The sequence below is a fragment of the Maniola jurtina genome, chromosome 2 (genome assembly GCF_905333055.1).
Source record: "Maniola jurtina chromosome 2, ilManJurt1.1, whole genome shotgun sequence".
Lineage (NCBI taxonomy): Eukaryota > Metazoa > Arthropoda > Insecta > Lepidoptera > Nymphalidae > Maniola > Maniola jurtina.
In genome coordinates, this window is record NC_060030.1 from 7418121 (window position 1) to 7442571 (window position 24451).

General features: G+C 35.1%; 2 protein-coding genes across 2 annotated transcripts in view; one reads left to right on the forward strand and one right to left on the reverse strand.

Moving 5' to 3' along the window:
• LOC123876267 (semaphorin-1A-like) overlaps nucleotides 1-20517 on the forward strand; it is a 33081-nt gene extending 12564 nt beyond the window's left edge. The window contains exons 3-11 of the mRNA XM_045922478.1: nucleotides 2794-2890; nucleotides 3344-3395; nucleotides 12963-13215; nucleotides 15178-15371; nucleotides 15674-15815; nucleotides 16060-16741; nucleotides 18181-18506; nucleotides 18750-18939; nucleotides 19349-20517. Coding sequence (XP_045778434.1) covers nucleotides 2794-2890; nucleotides 3344-3395; nucleotides 12963-13215; nucleotides 15178-15371; nucleotides 15674-15815; nucleotides 16060-16741; nucleotides 18181-18506; nucleotides 18750-18939; nucleotides 19349-19574 — 2162 coding nt within the window. The 3' untranslated portion in view covers nucleotides 19575-20517. The remainder of the gene's footprint in view (nucleotides 1-2793; nucleotides 2891-3343; nucleotides 3396-12962; nucleotides 13216-15177; nucleotides 15372-15673; nucleotides 15816-16059; nucleotides 16742-18180; nucleotides 18507-18749; nucleotides 18940-19348) is intronic.
• Nucleotides 20518-20768: 251 nt separating this feature from the next.
• On the reverse strand, nucleotides 20769-23833 carry LOC123876288 (protein ANTAGONIST OF LIKE HETEROCHROMATIN PROTEIN 1-like). The gene is made up of 2 exons (XM_045922498.1): nucleotides 23440-23833; nucleotides 20769-23112 (listed from the first exon to the last, which is right to left on the reverse strand). The coding sequence occupies exons 1-2, from the start codon at nucleotides 23728-23730 to the stop codon at nucleotides 22225-22227; spliced, it is 1179 nt and encodes a 392-aa protein (XP_045778454.1). The 5' UTR covers nucleotides 23731-23833; the 3' UTR covers nucleotides 20769-22224.
• Nucleotides 23834-24451: the final 618 nt, after the last annotated feature.

A 24451-nucleotide genomic window follows, 5' to 3' on the forward strand; every position in this document is an offset into this window, starting at 1 on the left:
AAGTCCGCGCGTAAACTCAGTCTCATTGATTATACTCATATCTACTGGGGATTCCGGATGCACCTGCTATCAAACGAAATTAATTACTTTGAAATTGGCCAATCCGTTTAGGACCTACTTACCATAGACAAAATAAAAAGAGCATGTTAAAAACGGTTTGTTATGCGATAAGGGTAAGGTAAACATGATTTTAGTTAGTTGTAAACTTTTAAAATCGAGTCCTTGAAACAAAGAATCAATAGGTAATGCTAAATGCACAGTAACAGTTGGTAAATGAGAAGTAAATGTTAGGGGAGCATAAAAGGGAACCTGCCAACGCCAGGCGGGTGATCAGTCGTATTTACGATCCATTCCACTTAATTCCCTACGTTCAAACTACTGTTAATACCCTCTTACTAGTGAAATCCCGACTTAACCTATCTTTTATTTAAAGATTGATATGAAAAAGGAGAGAATACAATTTTTAAACATGATAGGTACCTATTTTAAAAACTTTGGTACACCTTTGCAACCATTTTAACAATGAAGGTAACTATCCAATGCACAGGGGATTGTTACTGAATCCGACAGGCAGAATTCGTACCTACACTCGCCGCAAAATACAGGTCAAGTCAGCTCTGCGGTTTGTTAAGTCGTCGACCACGACAGTTCGCAAATCTTTTTGACATTAACAAACTTACGGTTAAAGGACAATCACTTCCCCTTCTTCTAAAAGGGATGTTACACTACCAATATCAACACGCGATACGCAATATCGCGATCCTGTATCGAGGAAATATATCCGAATGTTCTTGAAAACCTGCGAATTAAAAATCGCGATAAGGTGTAGTGGTAGGTGTGACAACCCCGAAAATCCAATGACTGTTTATTTATCCTGGATATTAAGAATGGGTAAAATTGGTACTGCATTTGATCTAAATGGGATGACCTAAGATATGGAAAAACCTAATCTTATCCTTCTGTATAGCACATAGTGTTTGGTTCTAAGCAAAATTATTACGACAGAATATCAATGTGTGAGATCATACTAATTACTAACTTGCTTATTTCGAACAAACAGTATAGGTACCTACCTACCTTAATGAAAGAAAAAATCACAACAAAAATACTTTGTAATTATTCTTCTTTTTGGTTTACCACTATCTCTTTCGTGTTTTGTTGTGGCACGCATTGACCATTTTTTATAGATGTCGCAGGAAAATTATGAAAACTGGGATTTGTTCAAATGTGATATGAAAAAATACTAGGCATAGTTTATCGAACTGACTGACTTGTGTTTTCGCCTCGTAGATTTCTACAGATATTTCAACAGCCATAAACAGTTCTTCGGTATTTGCAAAATTATAACTGCGCAATGGCACGGATTTTTTTTTTGCGTCTACGCCTACGTTGCTACAATCCGATTGTATTTTAGTTCGCTTGTTTTTATAGTCGATTCCATTTATAGTGGATTACAAATCACATTGCAAAACGTGTAGAGTCAGACCGAGATATTGTATTCGCTCTATGTCCCTCTTAATAACACAGACTCTCCTTTTTGTCCTCAAGCCACAAGCCCACAACACTATTAGCATTAGGTTTTGGCAACAACTTTAGATACGACGAATGCCTAGTACCTACTTACACCAAGCACTATGTCTATGTGCACATTTTTTAACAGAGTAGTAACAGGTAGTAGCAGGTACGGGTTACCATTTGACTAGAAATCAGATCGTAGGTACTCGTACGTAGGTAGGTAGACCTTGAACTAAGCGCAACCTCTGCTAACCTAAAGAAATACTAATTTACTCCCGACAGAGTTAGTAGGTTTACTTACGATATGTACTAGGAAAACGTCACAATTAGAGTTTACATATTGTTTTTAACCCCCGACCCAAAAAGAGGCGTGTTATAAGTTTGACGTGTGTATCTGTGTATCTGTCTGTGGCATTGTAGTTCCTAAACTAATGAACCGATTTTAATTTAGTTTTTTTTTGTTTGAAAGGTGGCTTGATCGAGAGTGTTCTTAGCTATAATCCAAGAAAATCGGTTCAGCCGTTTGAAAGTTATCAGTTCTTTTCTAGTTTCTGTAACTTTCACTTGTCGGGGGTGTTATAAATTTTTAATTAACACTTTTTATTAAACATAGATTTACATATTTTGTCATAAGTACTACCAAATGATTCATACCGCGTCGCGAGCAGAGTCCTTCTGAGAAAGCACCCCGGATGGGTTTGACTTCGAAACTAGTCCAGCTTGCTTCGACTAACCACATGAGTCGTGACTCGTGAGTCCGACCGATATTAGCTATACATATTTATAACTAGCTGATGCCCGCGACTTCGTGCCCGTAGATATAGGTTTTTTAAAAATCCCGTGGGAACTCATTGATTTTTCGGGAAAAAAGAAGAAGAAGTGTTAAACGAGGATATAATCTATCTCCATTCCAAACAGCCAGTTGTTTTTGCGTGAGAGTAACAAACATACACACACATATATATACATACACACAAACTTCCGCCTTTATAATATTAGTGTGAAGTGTGATGGATATCACTCATGATAATACCTACTTATTTGACAACTTTTTATATACAGGTTCAGTACCTACCTATGTTTCAAATAATTGTTAGTCTAGCAACAAAATAATTACATAACATGTATAAGATTAATCATTTGGTAACATAATATGACCTCCCCTGATACGATTTGTGACTTTTTACTGATGTTAAACTCTCTATTTTATTAATTATTTTCCTACAAAGCAACCTTGTTATTTTGTAAAGTCTAAGTTTATGAATTGGTTTGTTACAGGCGATGAAACTCCGGAGCAGTTTGTGGGCAACACGACGGGACCAAACCACTTCCGTATCCTAGACAAAGATGATTTCTCCATTTTAGTCGGTGGCAGGTTGGTTGACTTACTTTGTGATCACTTTGTTATAAAGTTACTTAGGTAACTAGGTATACCCACCCGAACTAAATATTCGTAATCGTAATCATCATAACTAATTATATTTAGTTTATAAAACATTCCCAGTTCACTTTTGTCTGTGTATTCTTCTAATTTTAGAGGAATTCAATACGGGTTTCAGTTTTTCACGATATTTTTTTCTACATAGGGTAAGCCCACCAATACAAAGCTGGGGCGAATCTAGTAAAAAAACTGTTTTACTCCTTAGAGGCCGTATAAAAAGCAAAAATTGTGTTCTACTTAAGACAAATTCTACTTAGTTGTACATAATCTGCATAATTATAGTCGTACAAATAATACCTATAGAATGCCTTCTTACTTATTTGTTCACGTGTTATCATTTTAAAACCAGCTGCTGTATCTAGCTAATGTATTTCTTGTTTGTTTTAGGAGCATGGTCTACAATCTTAGTCTGTACGATTTATCAGAAAATGTAGAGCAGGTGAGTTTTTCATATTATTATGTTTTTACCTAGGTACTATTTGAAAAGAAACTCACAGCTCTGAGTTTAGACACTAGAGATTTGGCACGTTTAGATTCATTCAATTCGATCCTACACGCGCTTCGCAGTGGATATAATCCTTCATAATATAGTTCTTTAGGTATATTATAAATTAAACTAAATGCTAACGCGACTTCGTCGGCGTGGGTTGAGACTTTTAATAATGCCTAGATGATTTTCCTAGATTTATGTTGCCAATGTTACTCTCCAGGTCTATAAGTAAATCCATGCAAAAACTCGTGTTGATTCATTACTCCGTAGCGGCGTGAATGGAGGATAAACAAAACTAATACAATTTCGCATCTATAATATTGGTAGAGATTCTATGGAAACTGCCTCAAAACCATTACTGTCGCGTGATAAAACGGTAACCTAAGCGGTGAAAACTTGTGATTGTAGTTTCGTAAACTTGTGATCGGGAGAACAAAACCGTAGCTGCAGTTGGCTCCTTAGTTTATGTATCTAATCTTACGCAAACGCCGGTTCTCTCCCGTTGCTTCTAGACTGCCTCTACTTATTCTTAGTTACGACCTATTTGTCGGCATACTGTTTATTTTCCAAATCGTAAGAAATTACCACATTATTCTGAGTACCTTATGTTGGATAAGTATGGAGAAATCTGAAATCCGATTACTGATGTTGAGCTTAATAAAATTAGGTCTGACCCTTAGGAGGTCGTTTTCTGTGAGGGTGGCGTGCTAAGCCACGTTGATCCAGGTCGGTAACTGGATGGGTAACAACATTGGAGTTCGAATTTTTACTTTATTAACCGTCTTTCGTACTTCGTAGAGCACGATTGGCCATCCAACCCGTTTATTATTATCGCTATCATTCTATAAACGTAAGTCGAAATCGTTCTGTAGGTACTATTATACTCAAAGTAGATTCGTACGTCTATTCAAAAGGAATAGTTTATTGATGAGTCCTCCATCTTAGTTTTTGTGATGAGTCCTCTTGGTTTTCCAAGAAAATAAATTATGTGATTAAATTAAGCAATAAGGTAAAAGATGCAGAGAGAAAACAAATAACTAAAACTTACTTTATATAAAAATCCTCGGTATTAAAAAATTTACATTTTGTTTTTAATTCGATCGACTTTTACATAGAATTGTTATTGTTCAGAAGTAAACTCGTGCCTGCTGAAAAGCTTTTACCCTCAAACCCGACTTATGCGAATGATGACGTCTTTTTATAAACACAATGGCCTGGATTAAGTCCTAAATACACGACACGAGGAATACGACGCGCGGCGGCAAGCAGGACACTATAAAGCATATTGTAAGCTCATTTATCACTTTTAGGTAAACTTATATTAGGTACATAAAGAATTACATTATAAATATTTAAAATGTAAAAATAATAATTATAAAATATCTGCTACGTCTTTAATATTGTGGTGTAGAGCCTAGAGGCGACATTCATTCATTATGGAACGACAGAGCAAACGGACGTATTGTGATTGTATTCTGTTAAAGGTGAAAAATATACAATGTGAAAACTAATGTCGAGATTTATTTAAAAATCCTGATAACCTGAAGCTGTGGCTACAGCTTCAGAAGTGGGATCCCGGAAAATAACACTATTTTCTGTTCCACGCCAACGACTACGTTAAAGTGTAAGTAGCGTTTATATACCTATGTGATTACTTTTCTCTCCTATAACTATCGTATAGCTAATATTTTATCAAGAAAACAATTCAGTCTACGATGTTAAATGCGAATTTACGGTAATCAAAAGTTATTGGCCGATTATCATTGTCTCCAAATTACCCATCTAAGTATAGTCAAACCGGCGCGCGAAGGGTTAAAAGCAATACAACTTTTTTTTTACAGTGTGTTTATATTTTATGTCATTTTCAAGGATATGGTAAAGAGTAGAGAGTGATTGAAGACAATGTTTAGAAAACCCGAAATTATACGACCGCGACGTTAAAGTCGTAGGATAGTTGCATAAAGATCTTTCAAAATGGGCATTTTGTCTTGTGAAAACATCTATTTAACTTAATAAAATATGACATTATAGTAACCGCGACTGACTAACGAGGTAGTTACCTACGTACCATTATGTGACCGTTTCATGATTTGAAGTCGTATAATACTAAAGCAATAAGACCATTTTGTATGTTGAGTAGTATACATATAATTCTTTATGTTTTCTGTTTTTGTTTTGTGGTTTATCTCCATTTTAATCACTATTACTTTAGTTTTGAATGAGATCCTAAAGTACTGCAAGATATTTATTTAAGAAAAAAATGAAAAGTGGCTGTCATAGAATTATGTCGCATCGCCTGTTGCTGGGCCCCATTGATGGCTCTCTTGTTTATATTTCATGTAGTTAGTAGGTACTTATCAACAGGTATTCGTTTATATACGACTTACGAGTTGCGGAGCTGGTGATTGTTTATGTTAAATGTAATGAGATCCCGTATTCACTTCGCAGTACTGAGCTTTTATTATTTCCTTTGTGTATTTTGGCTCAATCTAAAATATGTTTGCTTGTATTGTTAAGTTTGAATCATGATTAATATCGTTTCGGGTCGGAGTTTTTCCGTACCTAACCAAGGAGTAACGTGAAGTCAAAATAGTAATACTATTTTTGTGAAGTCAAAACTTGTTATTACATTCGAAGAAAGGCAGGCTTAATATGTCATTACTACGAACGAGATTTCTAAGCTCTTTGTCAGTTTCAGATTCTGAACTATGGAACGAGGTGATGATCAGCCACGGAGAGTGGCCTATGACTGGTTTAGTGCAGACCCAGGTGTACCCAGGTTCGAGGGTCAGGGTCGGGAAGCACTAGAAATTATTATTCAGAGTAAGCAAGGGTATTGCGGGTGCGCTATACCGAAGTAGAGAAGGGTATTGCGGGTGCGTTATACCGAGGTAGAGAAGGGTATTGCGGGTGCGTTATACCGAGATAGAGAAGGGTATTGCGGGTGCGCTATACCGAGGTAGAGAAGGGTATTGCGGGTGCGCTATACCGATGTAGAGTATAACACAGATAAACGGCTTGACAGAGGGCGTCAACGACGGAAAGAATTTGAAGGGCGGAGAAATATAGAGAGATCTGTTCGTATACCGGTGGGTGCAAAACGAGGACGTTCGACTAGCTCTTCTCTGGAACGTGGTGAATTGAGCTAAGAGGAAGAAGTGAAGCTAAGACCAGACACGAGAAGATGAGGTAAATTCAAAATCTCGAGCCGGATGATTCAGTTAATTGAAGTTACCAATCGATTCAGTTAATGAAGAGTTCCAATTCAGTGGTAGATTATTTTGACGATTCAACAGCATTTGTAAAAGTTTAGTTAAAAAAAAATATATACTTTGAACTTGAAGATAAATCAAAGTTAACTTTTAACACTAATAATATTTATTATTCCTGAGTTCGATTCTATGTCGAGAGAACAAACGATCCCAATTTGGCTAATAAAAAAGTAGAAGCATGTTCTGAAAATTACTATCCATTATACCTTTCCAAAACTAGCTAATGTAGCTAAGTCATGGTATCAGAGCTTACCGAGTATGAAAGTATATTATGTGGGCCGAAAGGAAAAATAAACTAATCGAATCATTTTCCTTGCGAACAGACTACGTTGAATTCTTGACTAAAACAAAATACTGGTTAAGCAAGTTAAATATGGAGAATCTCTTGAGCAATAATATTATGCTAAGGTATATTTAAAACAAAAACAAATTTTTAATAATTATTGTTCGTTTATGTATAAGAGTTAACTGCCATACTTATTTGTCATCATTTAAATATTTGAAACCATATTATCTACATGGTTATCATTTTATATTTTCTGTGTATATCTTGTTTGATGCATATATTTATTTAAGAATTGCTGTGTACACTGTACACCGGTTGTTGCTTGGATCCTGATCTATTGTTTCTATATTTAGACTTTCTACATTTATAACCTGTTGGGTGCGCCTTTTTCAATAAAATAAAATAAAATGAAATTTGTTAAATAGGTGTAAATTATGGATATCAGGCTGTAGATTGTTTACTGTACGGCGTTGAGGATAGAGCTGTAAAAGTTAGTGCGTAGGCTGAACAGTTTTCAGAACCAAAAAAAGTCATAAAATATTTTAGAATCTTTAAATTATGTCAAGCCCCGAAATCTACGATTCACATTTTAAATTTCGGAATGAACGTAGGAATGCTATTCCAACTGTTAGATCCAGCAGTTTGAGAGTCGATACAAGATGATATACCACAATTATTGCAATGAACATGGTCACCCGAGTTTAAAGTGCATGAAATATCCTGCAAAGTGATGTACCTGCGAGATATCAGGCCATTTATCTATTATAATTCACTGTTTTACAAATAAAACTAACAAAGATCGCGAAAAGGATGCGAATTTCACAAAGGATAAAAATGAAGCAAGTTGTTGAATTACGTCATACAGTGAATCTCTAGTGAATATATCGTTTCAATTAAAATAAATAATAATTAGGAGACTGTCATTTGGAGTCGGAAAGTCAGTGTTCTGTCATTATGTTAACAAAGGTCACGGAACTCAATTTAGAAATAGTTGTACCAAAGGAGTTACCCGTACTCAGAGGCATTGGTGCCAATCTTATAGCTCCAGTAGGTATGATGACTGTTTCCGTAGTAGTACAAGGTATAAAAAATAAACCATTAATGTGTATATCGTTGAATATTATGTTATTGCCCAGTCAGTCTTATTGGATAGATAGATAGAAGTCTTTATTGCACACAAAAACACATGTAAAGGACAACAACACAGAAAGAAGAAAACAGAAAAAAACTATTGTGTGCAAAGGCGGCCTTATTTCTTAGAGCAATATCTACCAGGCAACTTTTGCTGAAACAAGAAGCTAATGTTGTATAGTACAAAATCGCAAAGAATTCATCGATATTACTTATATATACCTATATTAATTAATTATTATATTAATAAACATAATAAAATATAAACATACATACATAACAATTCTAAGTAAATAATATATATATACTATATATGGCAATATAGTTACTTGCATAACAGGGATACATATAATAAAATAATAAACGATATTTAACTATTATGGCAAAGATAAATAAAATTCTTTAAGACTATTTTAAATATGGGCAGGGATTTCGAATTCTGAATATTTTTGGGCAGGTCATTCCACAGTTGTACAGCATATACTGAAAAGGATTCCACGTAGAATTTTGTCATTCATTATTAGTAATTCTTTCACCTAAAACCCGGATATTGTTATCACAAAGACCTCTGCTGCGATTAGATTTCAGAAGATGTCGAGCATTAAAACACGCTTAGTAGCAATTATAAAAAAAAAAAAAGATACAGAAATACATCCTAATACATTACGTGCTATTCAGATTGTTGCCGAACCCAATACATGTGGCCAAGTTTTCGTGAACGGTTCGGTTTGTGGTCCGGAAGGGAAGGAATATTATCTTCTCCCGTGAGAGTAAGACATCAGGGATAATCGTGGTGTCCTGCGTATTTACAACGTTTCCCTGACATGATCGTGAAGAGAAGGGAGCACTTTTGACACACGTGATTCTCAAAGGTTCTGAATTCATGCAATGTTACGTTTTGTGAATCCCAGGAAAATGATGATCTAAACTGTAATCATGATTTGAGTACAAGTGATCGATTGAAAATTACAAGAATTAGTAAAGAAATACCTTGATTGTTTTTCGAACGGACTTCATGATCTAGATGGTGATTGAATTCGAGGACATGAAGACGGTTATCTACCGACTGTACCACATGTTATACGCTGATCGTACGTTGGTTAGGAACATGGTACAGAAGATGGTCGAGCATTAGACAATTTGGGAGTCAACCTTATCATACGCTAGTCCAATTTTACTTGTGCATAAAATTGGTGATAAACGCTTTTGTGTAGATTACAGAACGTTAAGTCGCAAAACTAACAAGGAATACTATCCACCCCCTCGTATCGAAGACCAACTCGACCAATTAGAAGGCAACAAAGTATGCACATCATTAGAACTGGCCTCAGTGTATTACCAAATATCAGTAGCAGAGGAGTCACGACAGGACAGCTTTTGTAACCCGCGATGGCCAATACAAGTACAACCGGATGCCTATTGGTTTAGTGAATGTACCCTTAGTATTCAATCGTGTAATTAATAAAATACTGCTCGAGGCAAAAAATAAATACACTATCGTCTATATGAATGATGTCCTTATTTATTTATTTTATTTATTTATAATTTTTAAGGTAAACTAACAGCATGATCACAAAACACTTATATAGTACACTGGTACACTGGTATAGTGGTGTAACACACCACTTACAGGTATATACAATTTGATATGATAATTAAAAAAAAATTAGCATTAAATTAATATCATTCCATCTAAGGACGTCGCCAAAGATCAAAAGCGATTGGAAGAGGTTTAAAAAAAATGCTTGAAGGGGCGGCGGGCTAAAATTAAGCAAATGTCATTTCTTCATTGAAACCAGAGACTTTTTTTTTGGATATTCCTATATTGAGGCTGTAACTAAATTTAATAAGCTCATCAATCAACATAAACTGCAACAATTTCTAGGACTATCTGGATATTGATAGACCTATACTAGAATTGTATAGCCCAAATGCTGAAGCCCAAGCTGACACGGATGCCAGTATGAAAGGTGTAGCTGGTATCCTTCTTCAGGCGAATTCAAATGGAGTTTTCCAGCCTGTGTCATATTTTAATAGAAAAACAAACACGGAGGAGTGTTAGCACCATTTTTATGACCTAGACACTGGCGGTGGTCGCATCTTTAAATCGGTTTAGAATCTATCTTATTGGTATTCCTCTTAAAATATTTACAAACTGTAACGTGAACTACTCCTGTAAAACCACGAATTGCTCGATAGTGCAATCAAACTCATGAAGTTGAATCCACCATTGAGGATTCAACATTAAATGTAGAAGTGAAGGGATCCTGAGTGCAGTATTAAACAAAGCTATTAAGGTGTCATCCGAGGAGGAGTTAGCAAGTACTAGAGAAGAAGCAAAAGTTAAAATAATAGAAATATAAACCAAATATAGAGAAAAATATAATAGTCATAGGAACACTCCCAAACAATATTCTGAAGGTGACCTAGTAAGAGTATAGCGGCAAATGCCTGACGATGAGCAGTCACAGAAACTGGTTGTAAAGTAGTAGTCCATATCCCATCATAAAAATCCTTCCTAATGATAGGTGTGTCATTAAAGATACGCCGTTATCGCGTAAAAATAACCGTTGCTACGAAGCCATAGGTGCAGTAGACAAAATACAGCCAGGGCTAAATTTTTCTATGGATTTAGAAAGTAGTTAAATATGAATAATTATGACGATACGATAATTGTAATATAATTTGTAATTATAAAAAATGATGAAACGTAATTGTCAAAGATTTTAATATTATGTTTAATTTTTTTTAAATATATCAAAGAATTCTTAATTAATTTTTAGAATTAGTTACTCTAGTTGATTGTGTTATTTTCAATTATTATTGGTACTATAAATTGTAAATTTCGTATAACAGAGCGAAGGGACTCGCTCATTGCAGGAAGGCCGAGCTGTAAGCTCATTTATCACTTTTAGGTAAACTTATATTAGGTACATAAAGAATTACATTATAAATATTTAAAATGTAAAAATAATAATTATAAAATATCTGCTACGTCTTTAATATTGTGGTGTAGAGCCTAGAGGCGACATTCATTCATTATGGAACGACAGAGCAAACGGACGTATTGTGATTGTATTCTGTTAAAGGTGAAAAATATACAATGTGAAAACTAATGTCGAGATTTATTTAAAAATCCTGATAACCTGAAGCTGTGGCTACAATATATAGTACATACCTACCTAGCACCTACCCGTGTAGGTACCTAACCTACTATGTGTAATATCGTTGTCGTCATGAAAAGAGCTTCTGCGCATGAATCTGAGCAGTGTGAGCTTAGTTAATGTAGATTCGAAATCTTTCAGACACGTTGCCCTCACACGTCGCCTGACGTCGCGCGTTGTGTTTGTTCAAGCCTTTATCATGCGTGTAAAGTAAATAATATATTGCCACAAGGCGGATAGAGTACGTTACTGCATTCCTTTGCGTGCGAGGACTAACGCCTGTGTTATGAATGAGTTGCAATAGTGTCGCACAAAGGCTTATGAATAGTATCGATTAGAATTTTATGTAGGTAGATACATCCAAACGTACAAACATCCAAACAGCCAAACATCCACACTTTCACATTTATAATATTATTAGGATTGATAAAATTTATTGATTAAAAATTGAAAAAATAAAATATTTTTTATTACAAGTTCTTTTACTTAATCATCCAGTAACTTAGCCTGTTGAATATCGATTAAATTCTACAACGGGTGGTATCCTTTCTAGATATTATTTATACCTATATACAGAACGCTTTATTCTTCATTTTACTTGTATATACCTACACTAGATACATAGGTACCTAACTTTATCTGTTAGCAGACAGATAAAGTTATCAATATTTCGCGCCTTCGCACCAACTATAAAAACTTGTTAGGTTCCGTATCAGTCGGGTGCCAACGGTCCCCTATTACTAAGCCTCTGCTGTCTGTCCGTCCGTTCGTCTATCTGTCCGTCCGTTCGTCTGTCTGTCAGTAGGCTTTATCTCATGAACCATAATAGGTAGAGTTGAAATTTTCACAGACTGTGTATTTCTATTGCCGCTATAATGACCGCCATGAAAATTAAAAAGTGTTAAGTGTACGATGACACGCAACCCTTCTTGTGCGAGTCCGACTCACACTTGACCGATCACAAAAGAGATACCTGCCTAACATAGTTTCTTACCAATTTCATTTCATAGAAGTAATGCTACAGAACAGAACCGGTGCTAGGTAGGACTTCTAAAAATAAAAAATATCTGCCAGCGATCTATGACGTCAATATAATAAGTAAACTTTGCCTCGCGTGCACATCCATCACAAAATGTATAACGTGACTGGAGCAATTCTGTCAAATTATTCGCATTGCATGACGGTGATATCGCCGCTCCAGACCGCTTAATATACAAACAACTAAAAAATAACCGTAAGTACCTAACATAAAGAAGCAGCAGGTTTATTATTGTAATAGAATGGCTATAAAGACCGAATCAATAGTAGGTAACTAACATTATTCGTTTTAGTATTCGCGGCAAAATAATGCACAAACTAAATCAAATGAAACTAAATCTTTTTAACTGTTTTCAACTTTATGATTGAAAAACCGGTAATAAAACATGCTAACGAATAATAGGTGGATACTGGATACCTATAGAATTGCCTAGTATAATAATTCATCAAGTATCTCATGGTTTCCGTTTTATCTCAGCATCATCAAACGCAGCTTATTTCTGTCGTTATTCCCACACGGTTCGGGTATTCCCCAAACAAATTAACGTTTTGTGTACCCGAAATTGTTTTGTTTCACTTTCGCATTGTTTTATTCATGTAACCTCGAATTCTCTTTTATTTACAGCGGTTAGAATGGCAGTCCACAGATGCCCACAGAGAACTTTGCCAGCTAAAAGGGAAGACAGCGGACGATTGCCAGAACTACTTGCGGGTAGCGACGAGAGCTCATGGACGCCTGCTCGTGTGTGGCACCAACGCCTTCAAGCCGATGTGCCGCAGATATGCGCGACACCCACCGAACCACCATCTCGAAGAATTTGACGGCACTGGCAGATGTCCGTACAGCCCTCAACATAACTCCACTGCAATTTTCACTGGTAAGCAATTTTTAGACCCAGATTAAAAAACGTAACATATTATTCTTATTCTTGTTTTGGGGCGATTGTGGCCTAGTTACGACAGCGTATGAGTTGATTGGGCTGAGTAAACAATGTTGTTCAACCAAGTCGGTAAATGGATGGGTGATCAACTGGTTAGAGGTTTGTCAGGTTCGCCAGAAAGTAGGTACTTACGTTAAACGTTGTTCTCTGTAATAACACCTAGACTAGACTACCTAACATCTGGAACACCTAAAACTATCAATCGTTATTATTATTATTCTTAATTCTTTAACCAGTTGCGAAAATCAAACGAAAGTCCCTACGTCATAAACCTTGTAATCAACCAGATCTACATACCCTGGCTGGTTAGATGCCGGGCATAGAAAATATTAGATTGGGTATTGTTGTACGTGCTTAAATATATTCCAGTTAAATCATAATGATCAGTGACGGAGATGGCACAATACAGCGCCCGCGCCGCTAGCTTGAGAGGGTTGTGCCGAGCACGACGCACGAATTTCGATATGGATCGATTTTATTACCATTACAGTTACATCCAATTTCTATGCAGCTTTGAGATTCAGTGTGCTGTTATTCGAGTGACAGTAACGTAGAACAACGGTACCGCTCTAAAACAAATGCTTATTAACTACCCGGATTACAGTTAAGCTTAAAAGCAAGACAAAAGCGTTGATAGTCATCTTAGAAACCGTTAAATTCTTTATTGTGTTGCATTTTTATTGGACGAATGACTTGAATGACTTGATGATTGTCAAATTACCACTCTAGCTCGTTTTTGCCCATTAGGCTTTAGCTGTAAGCTTCAAAACTCGCAACTCACCGCTTGGCTATCTTATAAAGATAACTCGAACAGTTATTGACACACATTTCACATTCTTTGGCTTCTAGGCTAAATAAACTTAGCAATTAATTTATTAGCAAGTTTGTATTTGTATTAGCAAGTGTGTATTAAGTGTTTATTATATTAAGCTACAAGAAAACAATATTGGCAATGTCCCTCATCAAGTTCAAAGTTTTTTAAAAACGCAAACTTATTGAATACTTATTACAATATAATGGACTAGAGGATGCCCGCGACTTCGTCCGCGTGGATTTAGGTTTTTAAAGATCCCGTGGGAACTGTTTGATTTTCCGGGATAAAAAGTTGCCCTTGTCAATTACAGGGACACAAGCTACCTCGGTACCAAATTTCATACAAATTGATAGATCAGCGAGTCAGTTAGTCAATCAATCAGTCAGCTTTTCCTTTTAAATATTTAGATGATCATAATTACTTACAAGTTATATTATCAAAGTATCCAATACATTCAACAATTGACAGTAAAAAGTGTACAGGAAGGTATGGTATTTGAATAAAAAGCTTTGACTTTGATGTTTTTGACCATCAAGACACTTTAAATTCACGGTAGCTAATTATCTACTTTATTATTTCGTAACTCATAATGCTGTGACTTACGAAATACCCCGTAAGACATAATCACAAAAGCAGACAACACGTACGTATTCTTACCTCTAATGACTCAAATGAGTCATAGAAACCACAAAACAGCGCGCCGACTCACGACTATGAATGAATTACTACACTAATTTATCTTAAATACCTACAAAATATTTAATTACCTACGCAACGGAGTTGTAGTTTTACTGACATACCAAAGATATATACATAATATTAATCTCCGATATGATTAAGGGACTAAATCCGTACCCCTTTAGAGATTCTAAATAATTTTTGTGGAAGGAAAACAGAGAGGAAGACCAAAGAAAAGATGGATGGATTGCGTGAAAGAGGATATATGCGTGTAAAAGGGTGAATAATGCGCAGGAGTGGAAGAGTTCATATGAACATATATTATACCGACCCCACGTAGCGTGGGATAAAGACATTAAGAAGTAGTAATGGTGCTATGGTTAATATTTTTCTTATATTCTTTACAGATGGCCAACTTTATACTGCAACAGCGGCAGATTTCTCAGGCTCGGAACCTTTGATATATAGGGAACCAGTGCGAACTGAACATTCCGATTTACGATTACTGAATGATCCCTCATTCGTTGGAGCTGTTTCATCTACGAGCCACGCATACTTTTTTTACCGAGAAACTGCAGTGGAGTACATGAACTGTGGAAAGGTCAGTATTAATGCAAATGAAAATTTTATTATATCTTTACCTCAATAAGAAATAATCATAGTATGTTTGTATGCTATATATTTCTACATCTATTTAGGCAAGTACTTATTTATGAAATTTATGTGTCTATATGATTTTAAGTCAAAGAAAGAATAAATAAAAATGATAACATACAGTTAGATTGAAAGTATAATAAATAATTATATTAGCACAACAAGGATTGCATTTGTAGGCTGTTGTGTTTTCGTTTTAATATCTAGAAGTTTTTCATGAATTACCTAATATCAATAGTTATTTTACAGGCTGTATATTCGAGAGTAGCGAGAGTTTGTTTGAACGATAAAGGCGGCCCGCACCCTTTCAACGATCGATGGACCTCATTTCTCAAAGCCCGATTGAACTGCTCGATACCCGGAGAGTATCCGTTCTATTTTGATGAAATCCGTAAGTTTTATTAATTAGCCTATCCTTCTTAATTCTAGTAATTTATTTTATCTATTACAATAAAATAGTTTTAATTGATAGCAATTTCGCCGCTAAAATGACTATGAATTCAAGGTTTCAGACCTAATCTTTCTAATCCTTACAAATCTAACAATTCTGACTATCAAAAGGTGTATTAGTACCTACTCTGAATAAATGATTTTGAGTTTGTTTTGAGGTCAACTAATTGTTCATATTCTTACAGAGGCAACTACCGAAATTATCAATGGCATTTATGGAAGTGGCAGCAGTCGCAACGATATAGTCTACGCAGTGTTTACAACACCACAAAATGCAATCGGTGGATCAGCAGTATGCGCCTTTGCTATGAGGGATATTTTAGACGCTTTCGAAGGACCATTTAAGGGCCAAAAGAACATGAACTCGAATTGGTTGCAATTGCCAAAGGAAAAAGTGCCACATCCGCAACCCGGGGCTTGCGTAGAAGACAGTAGAACATTATCAGATTCTGCAATAAACTTCATCAAAACGCATCCACTAATGAATAGAGCCGTCCCTTCATTTTTGGCACGACCAATCCTTATAAGAGTCAGTTTGCAATACAGGTTTTCAGCTATCGCTATCCATCCACAAGTTCAATCTATGAACGGTAACAAATATGATGTGATGTACGTCGGTACCGATGATGGTAGAGTCATAAAAGCAGTCAACGTAGCGTCTAATGAAGGAGTGTTCGATTCTAGCATGGACGAATATAGTAGGAATCCCGTAAGAACAGCCGTCATTTCTGAAGTGCAAGTACTGCCACCGGGTGTTCCAATAAAACAAATGCATGTTGCTCTAACTACCGAGAAACTGATCGTCGCGTCCGGGGACATGATAAAAGCGGTCACGTTATCACACTGTACCAACATTCAATCATGCAGGTATGTAATCATTTGTTACCTTTATTATGTAAGGTTATTTTTAAAAATTGATTTGAGTTGTCAAAAATAATATAAAATTATTAATTTATCTAATGCAGGTAGTTTGGTAAAATCGATATTTGGCTCATTCGATGTCATACAATCTGTTGCTAGGAGGCCAACAAGATTGAACTTGCATAAATACGGGTGTTTCGAAGGTTTTAGTGGAGTCTCCTTCTGAGATTCGGAGCGATATCGCATATTTTCGGTATTTGGATTGTGAACTGGATAATTAGATGTTGTGATAGCAATCACGCTCTAATTAAATTATTTATTTTGGCATTAATTTGTTTAGATTAAAACTCTCGGATAACCTCTACACATTGAACCTGGTGTTTTTTGTGTTGGTTTTGAGAGACATTCCAATTATTCGATAAAAATATTTAAATAATACCTGCTTTTTCTGAGTGACGCCAATAATTCAGAAGCGGGACGTGTCTCACGTTGTCTTAATTTCGCTTTGGTATCTTTTTGTAAACAACCCACATTTGATTAAAATTTTTATTGAGTTTGATTTGGTGATTAAAATTTTTAGTTTTTTTTTAAAGAATTTAGTCTTTTGTGAAGTGGAAAGTAACTTGCAGTAAGTAATTCAGATTTCGTGTACATCGAATGAGAGGTTAGTCGTTTGGATTTATTATTGATTTGATATTAAAACTGATAGTTCGGCAGTTCATGGATCGGTTTTAATGATTTGACGGAGGGCAGGATAGCCCATGATTTGACTTAGGGCAGGGAAGCCCGCGACTGACATGACAAGATTGATTAGAAACACGAGGACGTGTTAAATTCAGGACGGCCGAACTGTAAGGTTATTTTTAAAAATTGATTTGAGTTGTCAAAAATAATATAAAATTAGTAATTTATCTAATGCAGGTAGTTTGGTAAAATCGATATTTGGCTCATTCGATGTCATACAATCTGTTGCTAGGAGGCCAACAAGATTGAACTTGCATAAATACGGGTGTTTCGAAGGTTTTAGTGGAGTCTCCTTCTGAGATTCGGAGCGATATCGCATATTTTCGGTATTTGGATTGTGAACTGGATAATTAGATGTTGTGATAGCAATCACGCTCTAATTAAATTATTTATTTTGGCATTAATTTGTTTAGATTAAAACTCTCGGATAACCTCTACACATTGAACCTGGTGTTTTTTGTGTTGGTTTTGAGAGACATTCCAATTATTCGATAAAAATATTTAAATAATACCTGCTTTTTCTGAGTGACGCCAATAATTATAAAACAAAGAAATTTTCTGTTTTTGTTATCTACCTATATCTACAGTGTGTAGATAATGTGTAATAATAGAGATAATCTTTTAAAACAATAAAATTCGGATTTTGACTTCTACTACCTATTTCTTACTACTTATTTATCTATTTTAATTTTTTTTTGCAGAGAATGCGTCGCATTACAAGATCCCCATTGTGCGTGGGATTCTAAACAACAACAATGCTCTTGGGTTGGGAATAGACAATTCCCGAACCCGGAAAGATTTTTACAAAATATCGAGAGTGGAAAGACTGATATATGCAACAAACTACCCGCACTCCTGGCGAGCGAGAGGCACAATAACAGGAGTCCAGCTACGAAGAAGCCGATTCAAACTGAACCAAACCAACTGCTGCCAAATAACGATATCCAAAATGAAATTCTTATAGAAGTAGTGGAAACTAACGTTTTGTCTGACGATAAAGGTTCCAGTAACAATAAGCATGAAACAGGTAGGTGCAATTCAAATTGATTTGATAAAGTATTCGCTGCGCACTATAGATACGAAAGTGACGTAACCAGAACAAAATCGCCAGAATTTTGATTACAGTAAAAAACCTACGCTAAAAAGCACTAATATAATTTATTTAACTCTGACAAAAGTACATAAGGTCCTACATTTATTTTATTAGTAAAGACTTACTATTTTCAAGGACTTTAAAAATCTAAAAATAATACCTATCTTTTCCTAACAGATTTGTTGACGGTTGAAGCGGCAGACGGCAATATCTACAGTGCACAAGCTTTACTAACAGCAGTCGTAGCGTCATGTCTAGTAACTCTCATGGTGGGCTTTGTTATTGGATACCTATTCTCTCGGCGATTTCGTCATCCTTTTTTTACGGACACTTCGCCGTTCAATGAACAACACAACCATTTAAACAGGTGAGACTTAGTTTAATCACCAACCAATTATACTTGGCATACTTATACTATACTATGGATATTAAAAAAAATTGTCAAGACCTAACAGAATAGCTCAACTTAACAAACTTTTTCAAACAATCGATTAGAATTTAGATGAATATGAAAGAACAAATTATTAGTTTTCCCGAATTCAGATCTCATATCTAGTGGTTCCCATTTGTACTGGCCATATTGTGTACATGTCCTTTGCATAGAAGCAGGTGTTACTTTGCAGAAGTCCATGATATACAAGGCGGTGCATATCGCATGCTGCATGTTGCACCATACAGATTTGTGTGGTTTAGCGGATTATAGCAAATTAAGCCTTTGGTTCCTTGTATACATGTCCTTTGTTGAATTGTATTAACCAATATCATGTTGATTTCAGGCTCAGCCCATTAGAGACTCCGTTAAATGTGAACTCGGGGTACAACATGCCGCCGAGGTCGAAGAACGTCAACATGGTGGCTAACGTATGCCCGCTCGCCAAACAAGACAACCTGCACCTCGAATTGGGCAAAGAGCGCACTCTTGACCTACGCAACTCTACAGAATCCCTCGACAAAGACTTAAAATGCGGAACCTTACAGAAGGTTAAAAAGACTTACATATGAAATATAACCCAACAAACTGTATACGGTACCATTGCAAAGTGATAGTGTGTTTGGTGACAGTTTAGTGAAGTGTGCCAAGTGAACCGAGCTAACTCGGCTGGAACTGTGTCGGTGTTATTGCGTGAGAACTTTCGATTCTTGTAAATATTGCGTTCATATGTACAGTTTACACAAGACTCGTGTTTTAATTTTTACTGCGGCAGTAAACAAATGCATTTAGACGTTACGACACAAGAAATTGCCAGATACAAAGGACTTTTATTGAAATTTTAAACTGTATCCACGTATAGTTTCTTTTAAAGGGGCTATTTTTATTGTGTACGACGTTTTCCGTTAGATTTAAACCCTACTCATAAGTATTATGCAACATATATGACTTATATTTATATATTCCTTTTCAAATAATATATTAGCTCTACCCCTCCCATCCTCGTAAACGTCTTACGTAATGATAGCCTCAGTGTCCTGTAGTTTGTATATCATATAAATTACGGAGATATGTGGTTTCAGATACATTTAATACTAAATGTGACAATCGCCGCCTGTATTTATCCGCTTTCCGCTTTATAAGTACCTACCTACATTATTGACCAAAGGAACACTACGTGTATAAGATTGTCGATTCAGTATTAAGTGTAGTTACAAGTAATAGGTACATTCCATACGTTAGATATACTTATTGTAATATTCGCAGAGCAGCTCTTGTAAATATAAATAAATGTGTATATATAGTGCTAATAATAGCGACTGGGCTTAGGGATATCGACATAGAGATGGCAAAACAGTTTTGATAAAACGATTAGCTAATTTATTGCATAGTCCAAATTGATCATTCGAGCAATACAAATATTGTTACGATGTAGATAAAAGAGCGGCAATTATAGTTGGTCCGGTAAGATATTGCCATTTGCGTTTGTAAGATATACCTCACCTCATGATATATACCTCATGGTATATGAGATATACCTCACACATGACGACACACTACACCAACTACTGCTGTACGCAACCTCTAAAATAAACTGACAGATCTCAAATCTACCTAGTGATAACCTTATAGGAAGAATTTTATCAAAGGGATGTAGATTTATGATATATCAGTTTAATTTCGAGATTGCTATTATTACTAATAAATATTCTCATAAACGCAATTCTCAAGATCTGAAAGTCAGCTGTTTCTGTTTTTGAAAATAATTTAAATAGTAAATGGTATAAAATTTGTTAAAATAATATTACGAACATGTTAAATTGCTGTGCTAACTGCATAGTGCCTTGTAGGTTGCCAATCTAGTGCCTAATGTACTGTAGGATACATCAGGAAGATATTATATACTTAAGTATACATAATATGTTTGTTCTCTTGTTACATAGTATTATGTTCCAAGCTTAAAAGCTTTGATAATGAACCTGTATTGATTTATAATTATGCAAACAAGTATTTTGTAAGCTTACGCCGCTTCTTAGAGATATGTATATCTATAAATCACTACATATCTACCAACCTCATTTCCACAAATTCTGTCCTATGTCGGTTATTATTTTACTTATCTTAAAGTCCATAAAGTTGTATCCTAAAATGTGAATTTGAATGCTAGGCTGAAGGAACCACCAGAGATCTAATAAAAATTAACATGTATTCCCACCGCAAAACAAAGTTGTTAAGAAAGCGGAAATTATTTCTGCATCTTCTGCTATGTAAACTTTAGAAAGAGTTCTATATATTATATATAGTTATAGATGAGGCGAAATAAACTCTTTAAAAGTTAGGAAATTTTTATTTTTAAAAGTTTTTTATATTTTATAGATAATTAAACTATAATTATTATGTGAAACTTGCATGATTGCAAAAAAACAGTTACTGTATTGTATCCTTACACAAACAATGTACATATACATTCAGATAAAATTGATTGTATTGTATACCTACATCAAAATATGTATTATTTATATTCTTTGTAATAAATAAATTAATTGAAAATATTGTGCGGTTTTATCAATTGTCCTGATTATTGTTGTAGATGGATATGTTTTATTACATTTTAATTTAATAATAATGTAAATAGTTTTATTTCTTTTCAAAATACAAACAAAAATTTTAGACATACATTTCTCTATCTATATATTAAAATATAAATAAATAAAGAAGAAGCTGATCAATCACTGACACCAATGATAGCAATGATATTGAACTACTATTGAATGTAGTACCTAACCCTCTACTAAAAAGGTTTTTTTATGGAAATTCCGCCAGGGCATAGAACAGGCTGTTAAATGAATGAATTTTATGAACTTTGTGGTAAAGTGTATCAATCTGTTTGGTACTTTTTCAGACAAAGCTATTCATCTTGCCCAACTCAGAGTGATTCTTCAGATGAATTAAAGCCATCAAACTCATTTGACATTGGTTGGTTCTACATTCCTGTTTCACTGAGCGATATAAAATATTTTTTCTTAGAAAATCTTCAATGGATTAAAAATACAGGTCAAGTACAGGTCAGGATTGAATTGCTTGAGATCCTTACTATAGAATATCATTGTTATGACTTACCATGAATAACAGATATTCAAACCAACAAACAAACAAGTACCAACTGGTTTATAAAAAAAAACTAAAAATTGTTAAAAATCAATTTAAGTTATAAAACATTATTTATTGCTGAAATGTTTTAGAATTATTAAAATAACTGATATAATTACATAAAAACTGACGTTTTTCCGCTGCTGTATCAACAACATCAGTATCAATGGTAATGCCCTCATCAATTAAAACTACTTCTTCCTTGACTGGGCTACCTTCTTGAAGGAGAACGAAATTGTGTAAAACACATGCTGCACATATCAATGTATTTACAGCTTCAGGTGTATTTATGTCTATAAGGTTCAACTTCCTAAATCTATCTCTTAAAATATCAAATGCTTGTCTGATATAACTATGTGCTTTCCAATGCACTGCATTAAATCTCATTTCTTCGCTTGTTATAACTTCATCACAAGTAAATGGTGTGATTAAATTCATCCGTAATTTATAGTCTGCATCTCCTAACATGTGATTATCAAAGTCAACTAAATTCTTGAGCTCCTGTGATATGAAACTTTCCCGGAAGACTTTGCCTTTTCGTGTTATACCTATTTCTCCCACATGTATGTCAATGAACATAAGTGTCTCGTCACAAACAGCTTGTAGGAGAATAATTTCAGGTTTTTCTCTCCTTTTTCTCCTCGAACCAACTTTTAACTGGCAAGCATCAATAAAACCTATACAATTAGGGAACCCATATTTACTATTAACTTTAATCCTAGTAACATGTTGCTCTTCCAAGGATGGCCAATTTATGAACTGATTTCTTTGTTCTGCAACCAAAGTTGCTATCTCATGGAAAATGTAGCTAACGGAGGACTTGTGCAAACCAAACAATTCTCCAATTTCTTTAAATGATACATCATTTGTTAGCAGCCACAGAAATACATGCACCTTCTTATTGAGTGGTACAATCGAAGAGCCAGGTTTCACATATTCTTTTAAAAAGTTGATTAGTGCCTGAAATATAAATTTAAAAATGGCTAAGATTCAAGATTCAAGAATAAAATTATGTTTACACTTGAAAAAAAATTGAAATGTGTTCATGAACAAATAATTAGTATTTTCAATTTTCTAAGTAAAATAACTACACCAAGTGGGCTATCATGAAAGGACTTTAGCTGTGTATTCTAAAACAGATTTTTATTTATTTTTATGCATAATAGTTTTTGTATTATCGAGCAAAATGACGGAAAAATACCTGAGTACGAAACCCTCAGTGTGTGAGTCTGACTTGCATTTAGCAGGTTTTTTTTAGTAATTTAACACATAAAATAACATAATTACCTCAACGGTAGTTTTACTCATTTTAAACCTGTCATAATAATCTTCCTCAGAGAAATTTTTCACTGTTTCCTCATAGAAATCTTCTCTCAAAACTGGTAAACTGGATGAGGGTCTGCTCGAAACCGAGTCCAGAGCTAGAGGGTGTTCCTTCATGAGAGCATCGTTCACATACGAAACGTTTTCTAAATTTTCACTGATTACATTAGCCGTAGCTACTATTAGCCTGTTCATTGTCGAAACATTATCATCTAAAAATAATTCCATTATAAACTCTGTATCTCTGTTAGACATGACTGATGACTGGTGACTTCTAAGCAATGTTTTCCATAAGTTTTCTGTTATTTATACCTATTTAAAATTGATTGTATTTGTTTACCTATTTAGGTTAGAAACTAGACGTGAACCACAGACGACAAGACAGTTGATGTGACATGTGACACTTGACAGCACTCAGCAGTGTTGCCGCTACCGCGTCGAAAGGTGAATGTTATGGCGACTATACATGCTTGCGCAAGCACTGGCACCGTATGGATGGGTGTTTGCATGTTTGTAGCAAACTTGCAGCACTATTACGTTTTGTTTCCTAAAAAATTACATTATTTTAAATAAAAATTCTTCTATTTTTATAATGTTACCTTTTTTGAAGCGAAACTATGTAATGGACGTTTAATAAGTAGATTAAACGAGCAAGGGAGTGAAACTGTGATCTCACTACATGGGAATCACACTTCGAATCCATCGAATCACACACGTTTTGTTTGGCGGTCATAGTACGTCCATGGTCATACCTATAACTCATGGGAAAGAAAACTTCGCTTTTTGCAAGTGTCCCAAGGCTGCCTATGACTCACGATACCTCACGGAGAAATGATTCACAAACTAGGGCGTTGTATTTTAAACCCCCCTGCAGTTTTGAAAACACCGCAATGAATAAATTAAACCTGATAATGAAAAACTACTTTTGTGGTCCAGTAGAACTCAGTAGTAAAAACCATTATCACCTATCACGCTT

Coding starts and splice junctions, on each gene's coding strand:
- LOC123876288 (XM_045922498.1), bottom strand. CDS start 23,730: ATGTCTAACAGAGATACAGAGTTTATAATGGAATTATTTTTAGATGAT. Junction 23,113..23,439: donor TGAGTAAAACTACCGTTGAG/GTAATTATGTTA, acceptor TTTATATTTCAG/GCACTAATCAACTTTTTAAA.